The sequence below is a fragment of the Apteryx rowi genome, unplaced genomic scaffold (genome assembly GCF_003343035.1).
Source record: "Apteryx rowi isolate R43461 unplaced genomic scaffold, aptRow1 scaffold_681, whole genome shotgun sequence".
NCBI classification, from domain to species: Eukaryota; Metazoa; Chordata; class Aves; order Apterygiformes; family Apterygidae; genus Apteryx; species Apteryx rowi.
The window spans coordinates 71,349-87,049 of NW_020450962.1; the positions used below are offsets into that span (position 1 = coordinate 71,349).

General features: G+C 37.9%; 1 protein-coding gene across 3 annotated transcripts in view; it reads right to left on the reverse strand.

The window, feature by feature from the left end:
* Positions 1 to 15,695, reverse strand: part of ZC3H6 (zinc finger CCCH-type containing 6) — a 46,761-nt gene extending 31,066 nt beyond the window's left edge. For 2 of the 3 annotated variants that reach the window (XM_026086106.1, XM_026086103.1), the window contains exon 1: positions 15,158 to 15,695. In XM_026086106.1, coding sequence (XP_025941891.1) covers positions 15,158 to 15,249 — 92 coding nt within the window. In that variant the 5' untranslated portion in view covers positions 15,250 to 15,695. The remainder of the gene's footprint in view (positions 1 to 15,157) is intronic. The other variant, XM_026086104.1, reaches the window with a different exon arrangement.
* Between the last annotated feature and the right edge of the window lie 6 nt (positions 15,696 to 15,701).

The window sequence follows — 15,701 nt, forward strand, 5'->3', positions numbered from 1 at the left end:
GCAAAAAAAAAAAAAAAAAAAAAAAAAAAAGGAATTTCCATTGCTGCAACTCGTATCTATTGTGCCTTCTTCTTTCACCATGCACCTATGAGAAGAGCCTTGCTGGGTCTCCTCCATAACTGCCTCTGAGGTAAAAGGCAGCAAGAATCCCCCCTACGCTTTGTCATCTCCAGACCAAGCAAACCTCCCTCCCTCTTGTACATCATGCGCTCCACCCCTTTGCTCATCCGAGTGGCCCTCCACTGGACTCAATCCTGTAAATCAGTATCTTTCTTGTACTGGGGAGCTCATAACCAGACACAGCACTCCAGACGAAGCTTCACTAGGGCCAAACTGAGGGTAGTATATAATATAGCCCTGTGTGAGGTTAGCGTCATCACCACAAGGGTGAACTGCTGACTTATGCTCAAACAGATAAATATGTTTGTGTTCTCTCTAGATGCTATAACATGCTTTCAGGAGACAATAGAGTAAACTGAATTTATAATCATCACTTATGATGTTCCCTAGCTAACAAACTTAAAAGGAATTAAAGGAATTGGTGGTAAAGTATCTGACAATCCCAGTTCAAGTCAGTTTACAGATCCAGCTGTATACCCAGAAGGTATTTTAAGTTGTGATCTATCTGCCTTAAATTTTAAATTCATGCAACAACCATGAAGAATCTTAACCTCACTTTTTTCAAAGTATTAAGAATGAGATTAATTGTATCACAAGGCATGAATACAGATATGTATCCACGAATACTGCAAATCTATGCCCTTGTTCCATAAAAGGAAAACAAGGCTCACTTTTTAAAATGTTATGAAACAATCAGACTTATCTTAAGCATATATGTGAACAACAAATAAAACACAGCATCTGGGCAAATTATCCCTAATTTTGAAACTCTTAAATAATAGAAGAGTAGAAGGAAGGAGAAACATAACACAGTATAGTTTATTCTGGTTTGGAATAGAAGGTTTTAACTTCTGTAGAGCAGTGAATCTTGGACTGTTGAAGCCCTTATGCACACAACAATTCTTAAACTAGTGCTGGGGGCAGTAAAAGGTTCAGGTATTAGGTCAGAAGCAGTAAATAGGCTGTATTAAACTGCCCTGCAATTTGCCCTTCTCAGTCCTATATTGAGAATATATTTCCTACTCTGATGATGAATTCTGTCCACTTCAAGGGACTGCAAATGAGTAGGAAGAGGGAAGAACTCAACAGGGAGCTAAAGACCTGAGTCTCCATAGTAAGAAACGGGTTGTTAAGATAGAAGCAACCCAGCTTTGTTTTTTTTCCAAACAGGAGTAAATGGATATGCCTGGGAGAAGAAAGGGGGAAAAGAAATGATTGCTGTATTTAGTCACCTCAGATCTCCTGGACCTTCTTAGAACTAAATACTCTTTAACAACAATAATGCAAAAAGTAAGATATGTTTGTGGACCACTAGCAAGCCAAAAAGTGGGGGGAAAAAACAAAACAAAAAACGGGTTAATACAAAGGCCTTGGAGAAAAACTAAGAGAGTCTAACCAGTTTCAAGTGACTGCCTCCTCAACCTTAATTCTCAGCTATGGATGGGATTCTATATAACATCTACAGCATCTGCAACACTAAACCTCTTTTCTATCATCTCCTTGTAGCCCACTGTTACCATATAAGACAAGATATGTACATCCAAAACCCACAAAGATGCTTTGCTATAGTACGTGACAAAGAAGGGTACTCCAAGAACAGTTCTAAGCAACGCATAGGACAGCAAGGCTTCTAGAAGTTGAAAAAACATACTTCCGGAACATGGGAGAAAATAATATTCTAGAAAAATATAAAAGTATAAAAGTATAAAAATCTTTTTTTGCTAAGTAGCACGAAGTAACAGGACTGAAAGGAAGAAAAGTTCACAAGTTTCAAATGTCAAAATATGAAAAAGATGACATGAAAACCCCCCCCAGATTTAACCCGAAAAAAAAGATTCTACTGTGGAGGGAGTCATTTAAATACTATCATTCATACCGATGGGCAGTAGAAGAAAGTTCATGGCCAGTGGTGAACTTTTAGAACTCACTGTCACAAGCAGTTGTGGAAGCTGATAGCAGCAGCTTCAACAAGGGATTGGACAAATTCACAGAAAATAAGCACATTAAAAGCTTGGTGGTTTCCTCTAACATACTGAATACAACTGTGCACAGTAGGAACACAAGAAGATAGACTGTATGAAGTATCCAGGCTCACATGTGCTTCCTAACTAGCATCTCCTGCTGCCACTATCACAGACAAAATACTGAGCCAGACAGACCATCAGTCTGACCTAGTAGGGCGTTTGTTATCTTTTTATGCATAACAGAAGACAGCACTCAATTCTTGTAAAAGTCACTGGAATTTGAGGATCTTAGTAAAATACCAATAAAACTATGGAAAAAAAGATCAAGGTAACACTGTGAAGAGAGCTCAGTGAACAATCTTAGTATGCCAGCAAATGTTAAAAATCAAACACAACATATTGCACTAAGAGGTGGGAAAATGGCATTCAAAAATACTTTAAATCATCCTCCTGATTTCTTGATTTAATAGGAGTCACTTGGTCTCAAAAAAGATATTGCAGAAAAAGTTTTACCGTCACATCCCCTTCACCTCTTAAAGACAGAAACGCAGAAAGAGCAACTCCAAGTCTAGTGAGGTCCTGAGAACAGAGAGATTTAAGACTTGAGCTCTTAGGATCTTTTCTATTTCCTCATACAACTCTGGATTCAAAACTGCTAGAACAAGAATACTGTACTACCCTCCCACCCTCAAATCAAGAAATCTGGGTGATTTCAAAACATTACATTTAATATCAGGCTAATTTAGGAGATTCTGCACTAATAAGTTAATAGTTAAATTACTGCAACTATTTTTCATGACATGAGATGAACTAATTTGTCCTGAAGTAAGATTTGGCTATAAACATTCATGACATGAAACACATGGAAAATCCTAAAGCTATTTGATGGAATAGATTGAGAAGGCTTCAGTGTTTATTTTAGACTACAGTTACTTTTAATATAAGGCTATAGAGTGACTGAGACATTACTGTACCCATCTGTTAGTGCTGATATTCTAGTCTGTTGCAATGGATAACCGGATTGATGGCCATACATGTATCTTCTGCATTCCTGTACCAATTTGGGATTTCTTTAATGATTTTCCATTATATTTTTCGCCTTTTCTGAGTCTGCCTGTTGGTTTTAATGGTTAGCATTTATTTCCTAATTGTATGTCTGTACTTTTTATGGTTCCCTCTCTATCCCCAGCCCAGTTTAGGAGGACTGTATGTTTGGTATTTCTCAGTAGTTTTATTATGCTAAATTAGGCGGGGTTTGCACCTAACTGTAGCTTCTGAGAACAAAGAATTTTTACTGTTAAGTTACCTTTACATTCTATGCACTCCTGCAAATAGCTGCATCTGATGTAATAAATTCATACCTGCACAGATAAGAGATGGGCCAAAAAAATTTCTCTGCCTCCACTGCTGTCCTCTTCTCCTACTCTACAGGAAGTCTGAAGCCTGGCTTTCCACTCTGTACTAAGCACTGAACTTGACAGAAAATGGAATGTACAAAGCTTTCAGCTGAGAATTGTTACTATAAAATAAACATTTTATACTTTTTGAATCCTTAGAATAAGCTATATAAAACCCTGGTATTTGTAACTTCGTTATCTAACAACACAAATTTTCAACACATGCAAATCATCAAAATTGTATGACCTCATTTTATGTCTTAAATGTTGAAAAAACCCAAACGCAACATCCTAACAACAAACCCCTGCAGAATCTGTTCACTATACCAGAAAGAGCAGAGGTATACCATTACTGGCATTTCTTATACTCAAATTTAAAAAATTACAGTGCTTAGAAAAAAGGTAGGAAAAAATGGTTAGCTGCTATTTCTCAAGATTAGCTACACTGCAAATGTAAACAGAACACAGGCAGCACTGTTTTTGCTTATGGCATTAAACACTTTGTAACATTTTAAAGAGGAAGTTGTTCTTCTGTGGTGCAAATATAAAACAATGGATGGCTATGGAGTCAAAGTTAGCTTTAGAACAAATATCAGAAGTAACAAAAACTTATGCCTGCTATCCAGAAAAGTCAAGTACACAGGCAGCTTCAGAACCCATTTTCATGTGATTTTTAAAAGGTACTTACCAAGATCTATTCATACGCAATCCTTACACTAAACATTTTCATACTTATGAAAGGATGAAGAATCTTCAAAATATCCATCCCAAGCATGCAATACATCCTATCTTCAAACACTGCAGTGTCCATTATCTCCAGGATTCCCCGACGAATTCTGAAGTACATCATTTACTAGCCAAAAAAAAGTATGTCACATCTTTCCAGAGATACTTTTCTGACTAATAAAGTATGCATAATAAAACCAGAATGTAAATATTAATGAAACACCTGCAGCTTAGTATTTTGACAAAACGAGTGAAACTCACTCTGTCAAGGATTCTACTAAATTGAAATCTGCTCTTTGCTCTTTTGAAAATAAGGTATTTATGAGTTCACTGGGGAACTGCTAACATATAATTACACTTCTGGGATGCATCCAGGGCTCAAGTAACTTTCCAGGTAAAATGAGCCTGCAGAATCCCAGTAATATTATCCTTCGGATTACATGGCAAAGGTAGGATTATGGAAGTGCCCTAATCCCCAGATGCCTAAATTCCTTCCACAATGTCCCAGAATTTTCCAAGCACTGAACTTCAAGAATGTCAAAAAGATGACTGGATAAATTTGACCTGAAAAGATAATGGTCAAAAACGTAACGCTTCTGGCAAATAATAGAATTCTTCCTCAAAGAAAGTTTAAAGGGAGTGATACTTTCAATTTTATGGGCTTTTTTTCCATTTAAAATCCAAACTGGAGCTGTCAACTAGAAAGTGAGTATAGAACCCATCCCGTTTAAAAGTTCACTTCCTAAATTTACTCAACAGACTTGGCTACATCATGCAGCTTTGGAAAGGGCTTTTGGTGACCCGAACCAAGACCATCTCCTTTTCCACTATGAGTAATAAAAAAAATCAACAAACAGATGTGGTCTGGAAACAGCATAGCTAGCAGATGATTTTCCAGGAAATGGGCCTGAGTCTTATGTTGTTTTCCCTTTGGCAGATATCTACAGTCACAACACTGATTTAGTGAGAGATGATCTGAACTTCAGTTCTGCAAAGTACAGTGCTGGCTTACAGAATGTTCTGGCCTTGCTTAATATCTTAGTATCTTTCTATTATTGCTGGAAACGTCTGACATAAAAAAAAAAGTTTTCTTGATCTAGAACAGCAATGAACAATCATTTTGCCCTCTTTCTATAGATTCATTTTACATTCAACCACCTTACCCCACAAAACAATATACCACAAAGCATTCTTTACTGAAATAACGCCAAAACACTGGGGGAGAGCAGTTTATGATGTGCTGCTTATACAATGCATGCCCCAGGAGTGAAAAAGATGGCCTCTCTGTTGAACGAACAAACATCAGCAAATTTTTAACTTCTACCAATGTGTTTTCTTCTTCTTTTCCCTAGTAACACTGCATCATCTTAAAAGGCAACATAAATTATCCTTATTTTGACAAGGGATCTGTTCCTCAGGAAAAAAAAAATCATCACCAACAAACTTCAGAAGGAACAGATTTGAAACTTTAGAGCAATACTAGTTTAAATAGACATATTAAAGAAATGCTCTTCTGTATGACCACAAAAATCTTTCAACTGGTTAAGACAGAAAAATCTGACATGGAATGAAGAAGGCCAAAATTTACTGCAAACTAAGAGGTAAGGTTCTATACTCTTAATTTCTTCACAACACACAGTAAGGTCAAGAGGCATGATGAAACAGAAGCCAATACCTGGCCTATTATGCTCCAGACCTGCAATATAAACTTCTGGCATATGAAACAGCAAAAAGAGGTTACTCACCTGTAACCAGAGATCTCAGCTAGCAGTACTAAACCCTTTCCATTGTGGTGGCTGTTCAACTGTTTTTACCACCTCTATCAGTCCTCTCTCAGCTCTATACATCCCTGGGCAAGAATCATGCAACATTAATATGCAATGGAAAAAGAAAGCATGGGTCGGACATGTCAACGTGCAGAGGTTATTCTGAAGAACTCTGGTTACGGGTGAGTAACCTTCATTTCTCCTTTCAAGGCCAGTGCACATTCCCACTCTGGGGTGCCTAATAAGCATAACTAATCCCCCTGCGTGGTCTGATGAAGCCACCCTAGCTAAATATACATCGCAGTACTGCTTTACCACATTTGGCACCTCATCTAGAACAGCATTTTGATATAGTGTGAATTGGCCTTCATATGGCAGCCCTGCAGCCCAGAGAAGGCCACATGAACAACTTTCACTCCAGCTTACTGCGTTCTAAATCCTTTTGGAAGAAAAACAAAAGTGCCTTCAATAAATACTTGCTTTAAGTTACTTGAAAGGTACTTGAATACTGTGGCCTGACCTATTGGCGTTTCTTCATAAAGGATAAACAGCCCAGAAGAACTTTAATGTTTAAAGCAAGCTGACAAATAGTACTATTATTTCCTCATAACCCATGGGAGAGGGAAGGCAATTTTGATATTCAAAAGACAAGAGATGCAAAATTAAGCAACATCATCCAGATTCCCTGAACTAAACAAAACCTAACTAAATAAAAGGCCAGAGCATTGGCAATAATCCTTTCCTACGTGCCCCTGTACAAGGACTAGGTTTAAAAAAAAAAAAAAATCTCATTCATCTTCAAATGTAGGAGAAAGAACTAAAATTTCTGATGGTCATTTCCTCTTCCTCAGTCTCTAGATACTCAGAGGTTAACAGAAGGGGCAGGATACATGAAAACACAACCATAAGGCATTTCTACTGTCCATAGTATACTCCTAGTGCATCTCTAAAAATGGATTAGAAAGGAACAGAAGCTGAATTATTTTTTCAGTAAGAATCAGTCTACTAAAATCACTGAAATATCAGTTACACAAATATTTGGTCACAGAAAATACTAACCCACACAGTGGATTACTCTAGTGTTTACATTTTAATTCATAACATTCAAACTCAGCTTAAACTTACCTTTCTTGCACTTAGTCCAAGTAATTTTTAAAAATAGCATTCTTAATGTTCTAAGATGATTTACAACTAGAGCTCTGGAAGTCCAAGATACAAAAACTACATGCATTTTCTCAGTACATTGAAGATTGCAGCTTTGAAATATTTTGAGAAAACTGAAAAGGGTTTCTCTGTGGGACTATTTTCCCAATCTTCCTAGCGAAAGTATTTAGTATACTTGCAAATATGTTACAAGCTACTATCACCACGTGAGAACACACTTTCATATGTTTTAAGAACTTATATGAAGGAAATCATAAAACTAAAATGTGAACCTCTATTATCAAACATTTTCTGTTAGTCCAGTTTGGAAGGTTTGATTCACAGCTGAGGAAATGTCTAATTTAAAAATAATCACATTTTGTTTTACAATAAGATGCCCTTAATTTTATTTGTTAGAGTAAACCTTAAGAGAGTATATAACCAAGAGTCACCAAAAACATTACCAAGACTAGAAAAAGTGTATATATTCTACATAAAAAATAAAATGCTGCAAAACTCTCCCTTTTACTTCTTGTACACAGAGATTTGCTGTAGAAAAAGGACATGATAACAAGACTGCAAACCTCAAAACAACAATTTTACTCAGTCCTTTCGAAGTACATGACCAGAACTCTAACATGTTAAGTAATGAAGTATTTTTTTAAGAAGCTACTAATTTCTGGTGAAAACAGAATTTACTGCCCAGAAAAGGTCTTCCGAAGGCAAGTGCATTGCTGAAAGTTCACCTCTTCAGCTGATTAGTTCTAAATGAGATAAAACATCCAGGATGCCTAAAAATAATCTTCTCATACACATACAGACACACACACACACACACAATATGTATGTTACAGTTCTTGATTTACAGGTATGCTACTGGTAACATTTCTTAATCTAACTGAAATCCAAACTGAACTGGCATTTCAATGAAGAATCAGGCATTGTTCCTTATAAAAATTAAAAATTTGTTGCRAACTTTTACTATACCATGGTAACAAATATGGATATTAAAGTAAGCTCTGCTGCAAATTCATTTCATTTTCCTTGACTGAACTGACAGAACAGCTGAATAGCCTTAAAAAAAGAGAATGAAATTTCCCTAGCTATTAAGTCATCAACAGAACATTAAATTAATCTATATAAATCAGTTCTATAGCAAGACAGTCATGTTCCAGTTGGTATTAAGAGGACCATTACTGCAAGGAAGTTAACAACATTGTACACCTGTTCTGCTGACCTCTGAATATCTGTAATAAGGACATAAAACTGAGCAGGGACAGTACAGACTGATGGGAAACAACCTGAGTATTTTTGACACTTGTCAATATTCACTCAGTGAAGAGGCCTTATCCCCCTCCTGGATATTTCTCCTTCTTCATTTCCTTTGGGCATGTTTCCTAGTATTCCAAACCAAACTTCTCCCTCAGTCCCTTTATACTGGCTCTTCATATACTACTCTTTCATACAACCCTCCTGCACATATTTTCCACACTCCCCCATGCATCTAGAAAAATATGATGCTACGTAGTACTCATGACCCAGTGAACTCATACTTCTATCATTTCTCATAATTATATTTTGTCCTGTTCACTATCATGCAATGAACCTACAACATTCTCACTGGTAATACTTCATTTTTTTAATAAAATTATGAAGAGAACAATAACTCAGCTGCTATTTGATGACACAAAAATTACATATCTAAAATAGGATCTTAGAGCTCTGAAATTTTCCAAGAATATAAAATTAGCTCTCCAATTTTTAAAGCTGAATTTGAGGTCAAAGCAGACCTCAAGGGTAAAATTCAAATCCACTTCAACCATAGATTCCTGAAATGGGTATCTTAATAATGACTTGTTTCTAAAGTTATAAAAACTTTGCAGGAAAAAAACTTTTCAATACACAGGGATTGTCTGTCAACATAGTGAAGTATCTTTTAGAGTGCAGGTATCACTATATTGTTGTAATTTCACATACAGACACACTTCCAGGATGGGCTAAGAGCTCTTTACAGCTCACCATAAGCCAATTTTAGAATGGCAAATACCATCACAGCTTTTCAGAGTACTACACCACTATCAGCAGTGGAGGTAAGTCCTAACGAATTTTTGCATCCATGAGGAATAAGCAGTGCAAGAACCACATAAAAATATTAACTCCTCTCCCTCCTATGTGAAATCTAGTGCTTGATACTAAAAAGGGAATCTGTAATTGCTAACATGAAAAGGTATTAGACTTTTTAGCATCACTGAACAAGATGATGTAGTACTGGCAAAGCACTCATGCACTGCAGAACAGCACAAAGGCACCTTGGTCAAACTTCTTACAGTGTTCTGGTACMAACCTTCCCCCAAAGCTAAAAAGGAAAACAAAAGGATTTGCAAAATGCTACTCTATAGGCACCTGAAACCAGGTCCTCTGACATCACAGAACAAATCTTTTATACTTGAGGAATAGAAATATACTATTTTAGGAGTATGCTCTCACTCTGATATTGCTTAGAAAAACAGTGTATTGCTTGCTTCAGTAAAAAATATCCTTTTGCCAAGAAAAAGAAAATCTCTACTAGTAACCAGTGATTCTATAAGTTTTAATTTTTCACTCACATCCTCCAACCTACATCCAGAAAGTTATCTACCTATACATTTATGCTAGAAAAATGGCAAGTATCACATATACTCTTTTATAGAAAAGGAATCACAGAGCTCTCTCAAGAACACTTCTGGCACAACCTGAAACAGAACAGTCTCACATGGCAAAAGCAACTGTCACAGACTGAGCTGTTTTAGCCTTCGTGAATTATCCTTGGCCATGGACTCAGCTTAGCTGCCTCTCCAGCAAGGCTACTCCTGTAGGTTCACCACCACAAAACCGTGACAAATGCATGCGGATGAGTTTGTCCTAGCAACCTGCTACACTACAGAACTTCTGAAGTAATAAGGAAAAGTACCACAAAAAGTAGATGTTCTTGCAGTTAGTACAACAAGCCGGTGTGTAGAGAACTGGCATTGGCTTCTTGTACAATGTTACGCAGGTTACTTGAGGCAGAGTTTTCAGCTAGCCATTAGTTTTGAACACTACTAATCTAAAATTCTTTTAACCTATAGCCAGGCAAGGAAATCATATAATGAAAAGTTACAGACCAGACTGCTTGGGTTTTAACCTGCTTTTATCCCTCAGCTGGCTTCAGCTGGATCCCATGTCTCAGTATCATGGAAGAAGGAAGTGAGAAAGACAGCAGTAAGGCATGCCAAAAAATGGTTTCCTGTGGTGGTACAGGAGGCCAATGAGCTGCTAAAACCAGAGAAAGTCAGAAAGCCCACTTTCTCACCCTAGCACCCAACTCTCTCCAGTTGCTGTGTTTTATTATTGTAGATGTAGTTACGGAAATTCACACAGATCACCACCTCCTCCCCATTAAGGCGAGGAGTAACTGCTGTGTAGGTTAGCTGCATTTTTGCCACTCCTGCAATGTTAGCAGTACGGTAAGTAAGCTGTGTTTTACCATAGGATGTGAGTGATTATCTCTGCATTTCCTGTTTTCCTGGTGTCAAAGCAATTTTTGAACTTGCACTCAAAAACAATAAACTGTGACAACACTGCATTCAGTGATCACAAACAACTTCAGCTTAACATGATCGTGTTCTTTGGTGATTAACTATTACTAAAAAATCTCTAAAACAGCCCTAAGTAAACATTTTCAAATCAAACTGTATGCAGATGTGGACAGAGAGCATTAAACCATAAGGTAGAGCATTCAGATTGCCAAGTTTAACTGAAGATGGATGGAAGCCTTATGGCAAGGAAGACTGGGACAGCAGTCAGGTTGGACAGCAGCAACTAGAGATGATAAGAGATCTTTAGCTTTTCAGTTCCTCAAGCGCTTCCCTGATCTACAATGCTCTGGTGCTTCGTGGAGCTGAGGAGCCATGAGGATCGAGACAAGATATGGACACAGAAGCTTGCAAAACAATGTTGACTAAGCAATAACAGAGAAAATGTATAAATAACATCTATAATACAGATTTAGATTCACTGTTATCCATCTTATTTACAACCAGTCCCTAACATTTTTCCCTTTACTTTGCACTGACTGTAATTGAAACGAGCAGAGCTCAGCTATGGTAAACCAGACAAACCTGCTACATCAGCGGAGTTTAACATCATGCTTGCTAAGGACATGAGTAGAGAACTGGTGCACTGAAAGGGAGCAGGTAATTCCTAAGCTAGGTGGAAGAGGGGTCTTGGGAAACAAAATAGATAGGARGAGGTGACTGGGATAAATCTTTATCCACCTGGCTCATCAGGCTACATGCAGGGCACAGCTAGTGAAGGAGAGGCTCTGGAAGAGCAGCACCACAGTTAGAAGCAGGCAGACTTATGTAATCAAACACCAGCTAAGCTTTGTGAAACTCAATCAGTTTATCTTGAATAAGATAGTGAATACAACAATTTAATTAAAAAAATTTACAGGTATCTTACATCAAATATATAATGGAAAAATGTACAATGATTAGCATGGCTCTTGGGAAAAGGAACCAGAAATGCAATGAACAAGCCCAATTTTGAAGTGACGTTTACAAATATTCTCTGCAAAAATCAGTACAATTTTCTACAGAAAGTTCTCACAGGACATTCAGGTGTCCACTGGAGAGTTGTCTCTAATGTAGTCTACTTTACCGTGCCATAACATATAAAAAGGGGCCCGATACTTAAGACTTTCAATGTAACTCATAAGACCACACTAGCTACAGAAGCACTACTTGCACTTTCATGATCTGTGACAGAATTTGAATGTTCAGACCTTTCATTAGGTCACTGCTATTTTTACAGCAGTTAATGGTATAAGAAGTTTCCAAGTCTGAATATTATATGACAGACATGAAGAGATAGCTAACAGAACGAATCAGTACCAATCTGAAGTTTTAAATAATAAAAAATAATAATAAAAAACCCCAACTTGTAACTCATAGAAGAGTTCTTAAGTTTCTGGCAATTGTAAATCTGGCACTGACTTCAAATGCAGAACCAACTGGAGCAAACAAGTCCTTCTCCTGCCTTTCATAGCTCAATATTAGTCAGAAAATCTGAGTGTATACAAGTTTGCATGGTGGCTGAATTCTTTCAGTTTGCAACAAGCATTTAGTTCTTATTTTAGGCATGCAGGGATATAAGCCAGTACATTCATCTACAGCATGATGCAACAAGACAATGCTTATAAAAGAGAGTTTAAAAGAAACATTAAGCTTTCCACCCTACAAAAGATAACAGCAGCCACAAACTATTACAACTAATCAAACTTTGCTGATCTCAGGAATAGTGGAATAATCTGCTCATATACAAGTTTATATATCGAGGCTCCTTTCTTAATGTTACACTCCTCTCTTTAACATACTCTCTCACCCTGTTGATGGCAAATAGGAGCCGTGCGTGTGTATTCCAACAGGGTTTTCTTTTTGTCTATAGTATTTATTTGATGTAATTGGGTTTGCTTGCACCCTGCCTCTGACTTCTTCTTTTCCTTTAAAAATAATCTATGTAAAAAGCAATCCTTAATAAAACCCAACCTTATGTCAGAACTTTAAAAAGACGTTATCTGTGTATATAAAAAGTCTCAAATACTTCTTCAAAGAGAATGTCCCCACAATGAGTTAACTCAAAATATTTAAAGAATGAAAAAAACTTCCTCATGTAATCAGATGTCCCATCTATAAACCAAGCAAACAAAGACTGTATTAAAACAATACCTCCACCTTAAACATCCTAAGTGTGGTCAACAAGGTTTTTTAGTATTTTCTACCACTCAAAACACTAACCAACCAACTTCTTTATAATTCTGCAGATCGGTTCAAAAACAGAACTGCTAAATGTTAACAGAAATGTTATTAATTTATACAGCACAAATTGATCTGATCTGTTGAGTGATTTCAGGAACCTACACATATTATGGGCTGTATTTATAGTAAACTAGTCTTACTGGGTTACCAATATGGTAAAAAAAATGAATGCAAGATAAAATGTATTCAAACTAGACATGTCAATTTTAAAATACCAAACTAATACTATAATAAAATTCCAAGTTAACTTAGAACATGAGCATATCAGATATTGACATATTTGCTAAAGAACTGACCTAAAATATTATATCTAGGCTTTTCAATCTAATACAAAGGAGATTTCACAAGAGCAATTCAGTACTCAAAAACGTTCACTGAAAGCAGTCCTGCCCCTCCCCCTTGCGAGTCAACCATGTTTTCTGTGGAAGAGAAAGACCGCGTTTTTTTTTTTAAAGGTCTTTCAAGTTATCAACTCACAAAGAAAAATCTGTAAATTTTAGAACGCTAAAATATTACATTTTGACAGGATTAAATTTGCCTACCTAATGTATTATGAAGGCAGAACATATTTTGCCTTTTTTAAAATAATGCTCCAGGTGTACTAGAAATATACTTTGCTATAARCTTCTCAGGTTAGAGGGGAGCAAAAGTTTTATAAAAGTCTTGTTTATAAAAAATATTATTTATAAAGTATATTTGTTTAGTTTTTTGCTGTTCTAAAATTAAAATATAAAGCAAGGTTTGTATATGTACACATATTAAAAGTGCATAAGACTAGTAATTATTTATTCTATTTCACAATTTATCAGTGTAATAACAAGTGTACTAGTGAGCACAGCTGATAAGAGGAACTTTACTTGTCAACATAACATGAGTAACTCTAAATTAGAAAACCTATGCTTCCAGCAGAACAGTGGATAAGGTTCCTTGGGCCTGTCCTCAAAGAGAACACAAAAAAACAAAGTAATTTCAATACTGAAACAATGTCTATAGTAAAAAGTCCCAGACTTATTAACCTGGGAACTCTAAAATATTTCTGCTGCTACTGTTGCAAAGATATAACAAGTAGTAATGCTGTATCTTCAGCAATTCCCACCTATTCACATTTTGCTTGTTTCACAGGCTCTTTGTTGACATATATGACAGAACTTGCACTGTTTCAAAATTAAAAGTAGGAAGGTGGAAGTAAGAATCAGGAACTCTGGGGTCTATCTGAACCTATCACTAAATCACTGTATGATTTTTGAATAATTTATATCACAGAATTTATGATTCTTACTCCAATGAGGGAACTGTGATAATCACTCGGAGGCTCTTAGGTGTTTTTCAATCCTTTGAAACAAGCACTGAGCACGGTTGTGGAGGTGCGTGGGGAGGACAGACTGAAACCCAGTTGTCAAAAAACCAGCATTTTAACTCCTGCATTCATGTTACAAATGCTCTGAGTAAATGTGCATTGAAAGACTGGTTAGCTGTCACCCTGGAATAGCATTTTTGGAACTAGTAAGGAAGGCCAGAGCTGCCTGAAGAAAGGATTTGAATTTCCAGCAGTTGCAGGAGAGAAAGGGAGGGAGGAACAGAGGTCCTTTCACCAGGAACAGGACTCTGGTTTTCTGCGCATGGGGACTGAGAGGTGGCAAAGATAACGTCAGTCAGACCTTAATCTGCATAAAAAAAGATCCAGTTAAACGTGTAAGGTGTAATCTGGCAATAAAATGAGGTTAAATATGGATCTAGTGAGAGATTCCTTTTATAAACAAACAAACAAAAAAACCCCCAAAAACAAAACACCCTTTCCTACCTGACTAGCAGCACCAGGGTGAGGGAGAAAAAGAACAATGGTGACATTCAACAGACACCCGCTGGAAAGTGCATTTTATGGAAAGAAATGGAACCCCCCCACACCCAGCCAGAATAAGTAAATGAAGATGTAAAATGCATGCATTCAGAAAGGAAAAAAAAAAAACTACTAACAATGCACTTCTAGTTCAGTGACCCCCCCCTCATATTTTGCATTCCCCCCACCCCAGTCTTCATCCCGTTCCTCCAGCCTGAAGGTGACCTGCCCCCACAAAATGCTACCAACATCGTTAACCCCCTAGGCACATTAACACATATCATCATCATCATCATTATCAGCATCATCATCACCCCACTAGTATCACCATTATGAGAAGCGGAGAGAGAGAAGAATGTTACTCGACCTTTCGTCCCCTGCATGTTGCCTGTCAGAGTCGGGCATGTTTGGGTCAAGAACTGGGTTTGGGGGTTTGGAGAACAGGCTTTCAAAGGCCATTGTGCTGGCTGTGGTGTGGTGAGGAGGAGGGAGGTGGAGGAAGGCAGGACACTGCCGCTGCCCGTGGTGCGGAGGGAGGAGGAGGAGGTGGTGGCGGCGGCGGCGGCGCGCACAGCCGCGCTTGGGGGCGGCTCGGTGAGGAGGAGGGTCGGGTCCCTCAGTGAAGAGAGATGATGAAGGTTTCACTCACGGTTACTTAGTGAGACACTTAACGGGCACTCAGTGCAGGGCGAGGCTGCACAGGGTGAGCCCGGCCGCCCCGCGCGGGCAGAAGGAGGAGGAGGCAGCAGCGGCGGCGGCTCGGAGGAGCAGGCCCGGGGCACAGGAGGAGAACGAGAGGACACACACACGGGGGAAGGGAAGTGCTGGTGGCCGGAGATGGCTGCCCTATTTCTTCCTTACAAACATGGCGCCCGCTCGAGGCACTCTCACAAAATGGCGGCGGCGGCGGC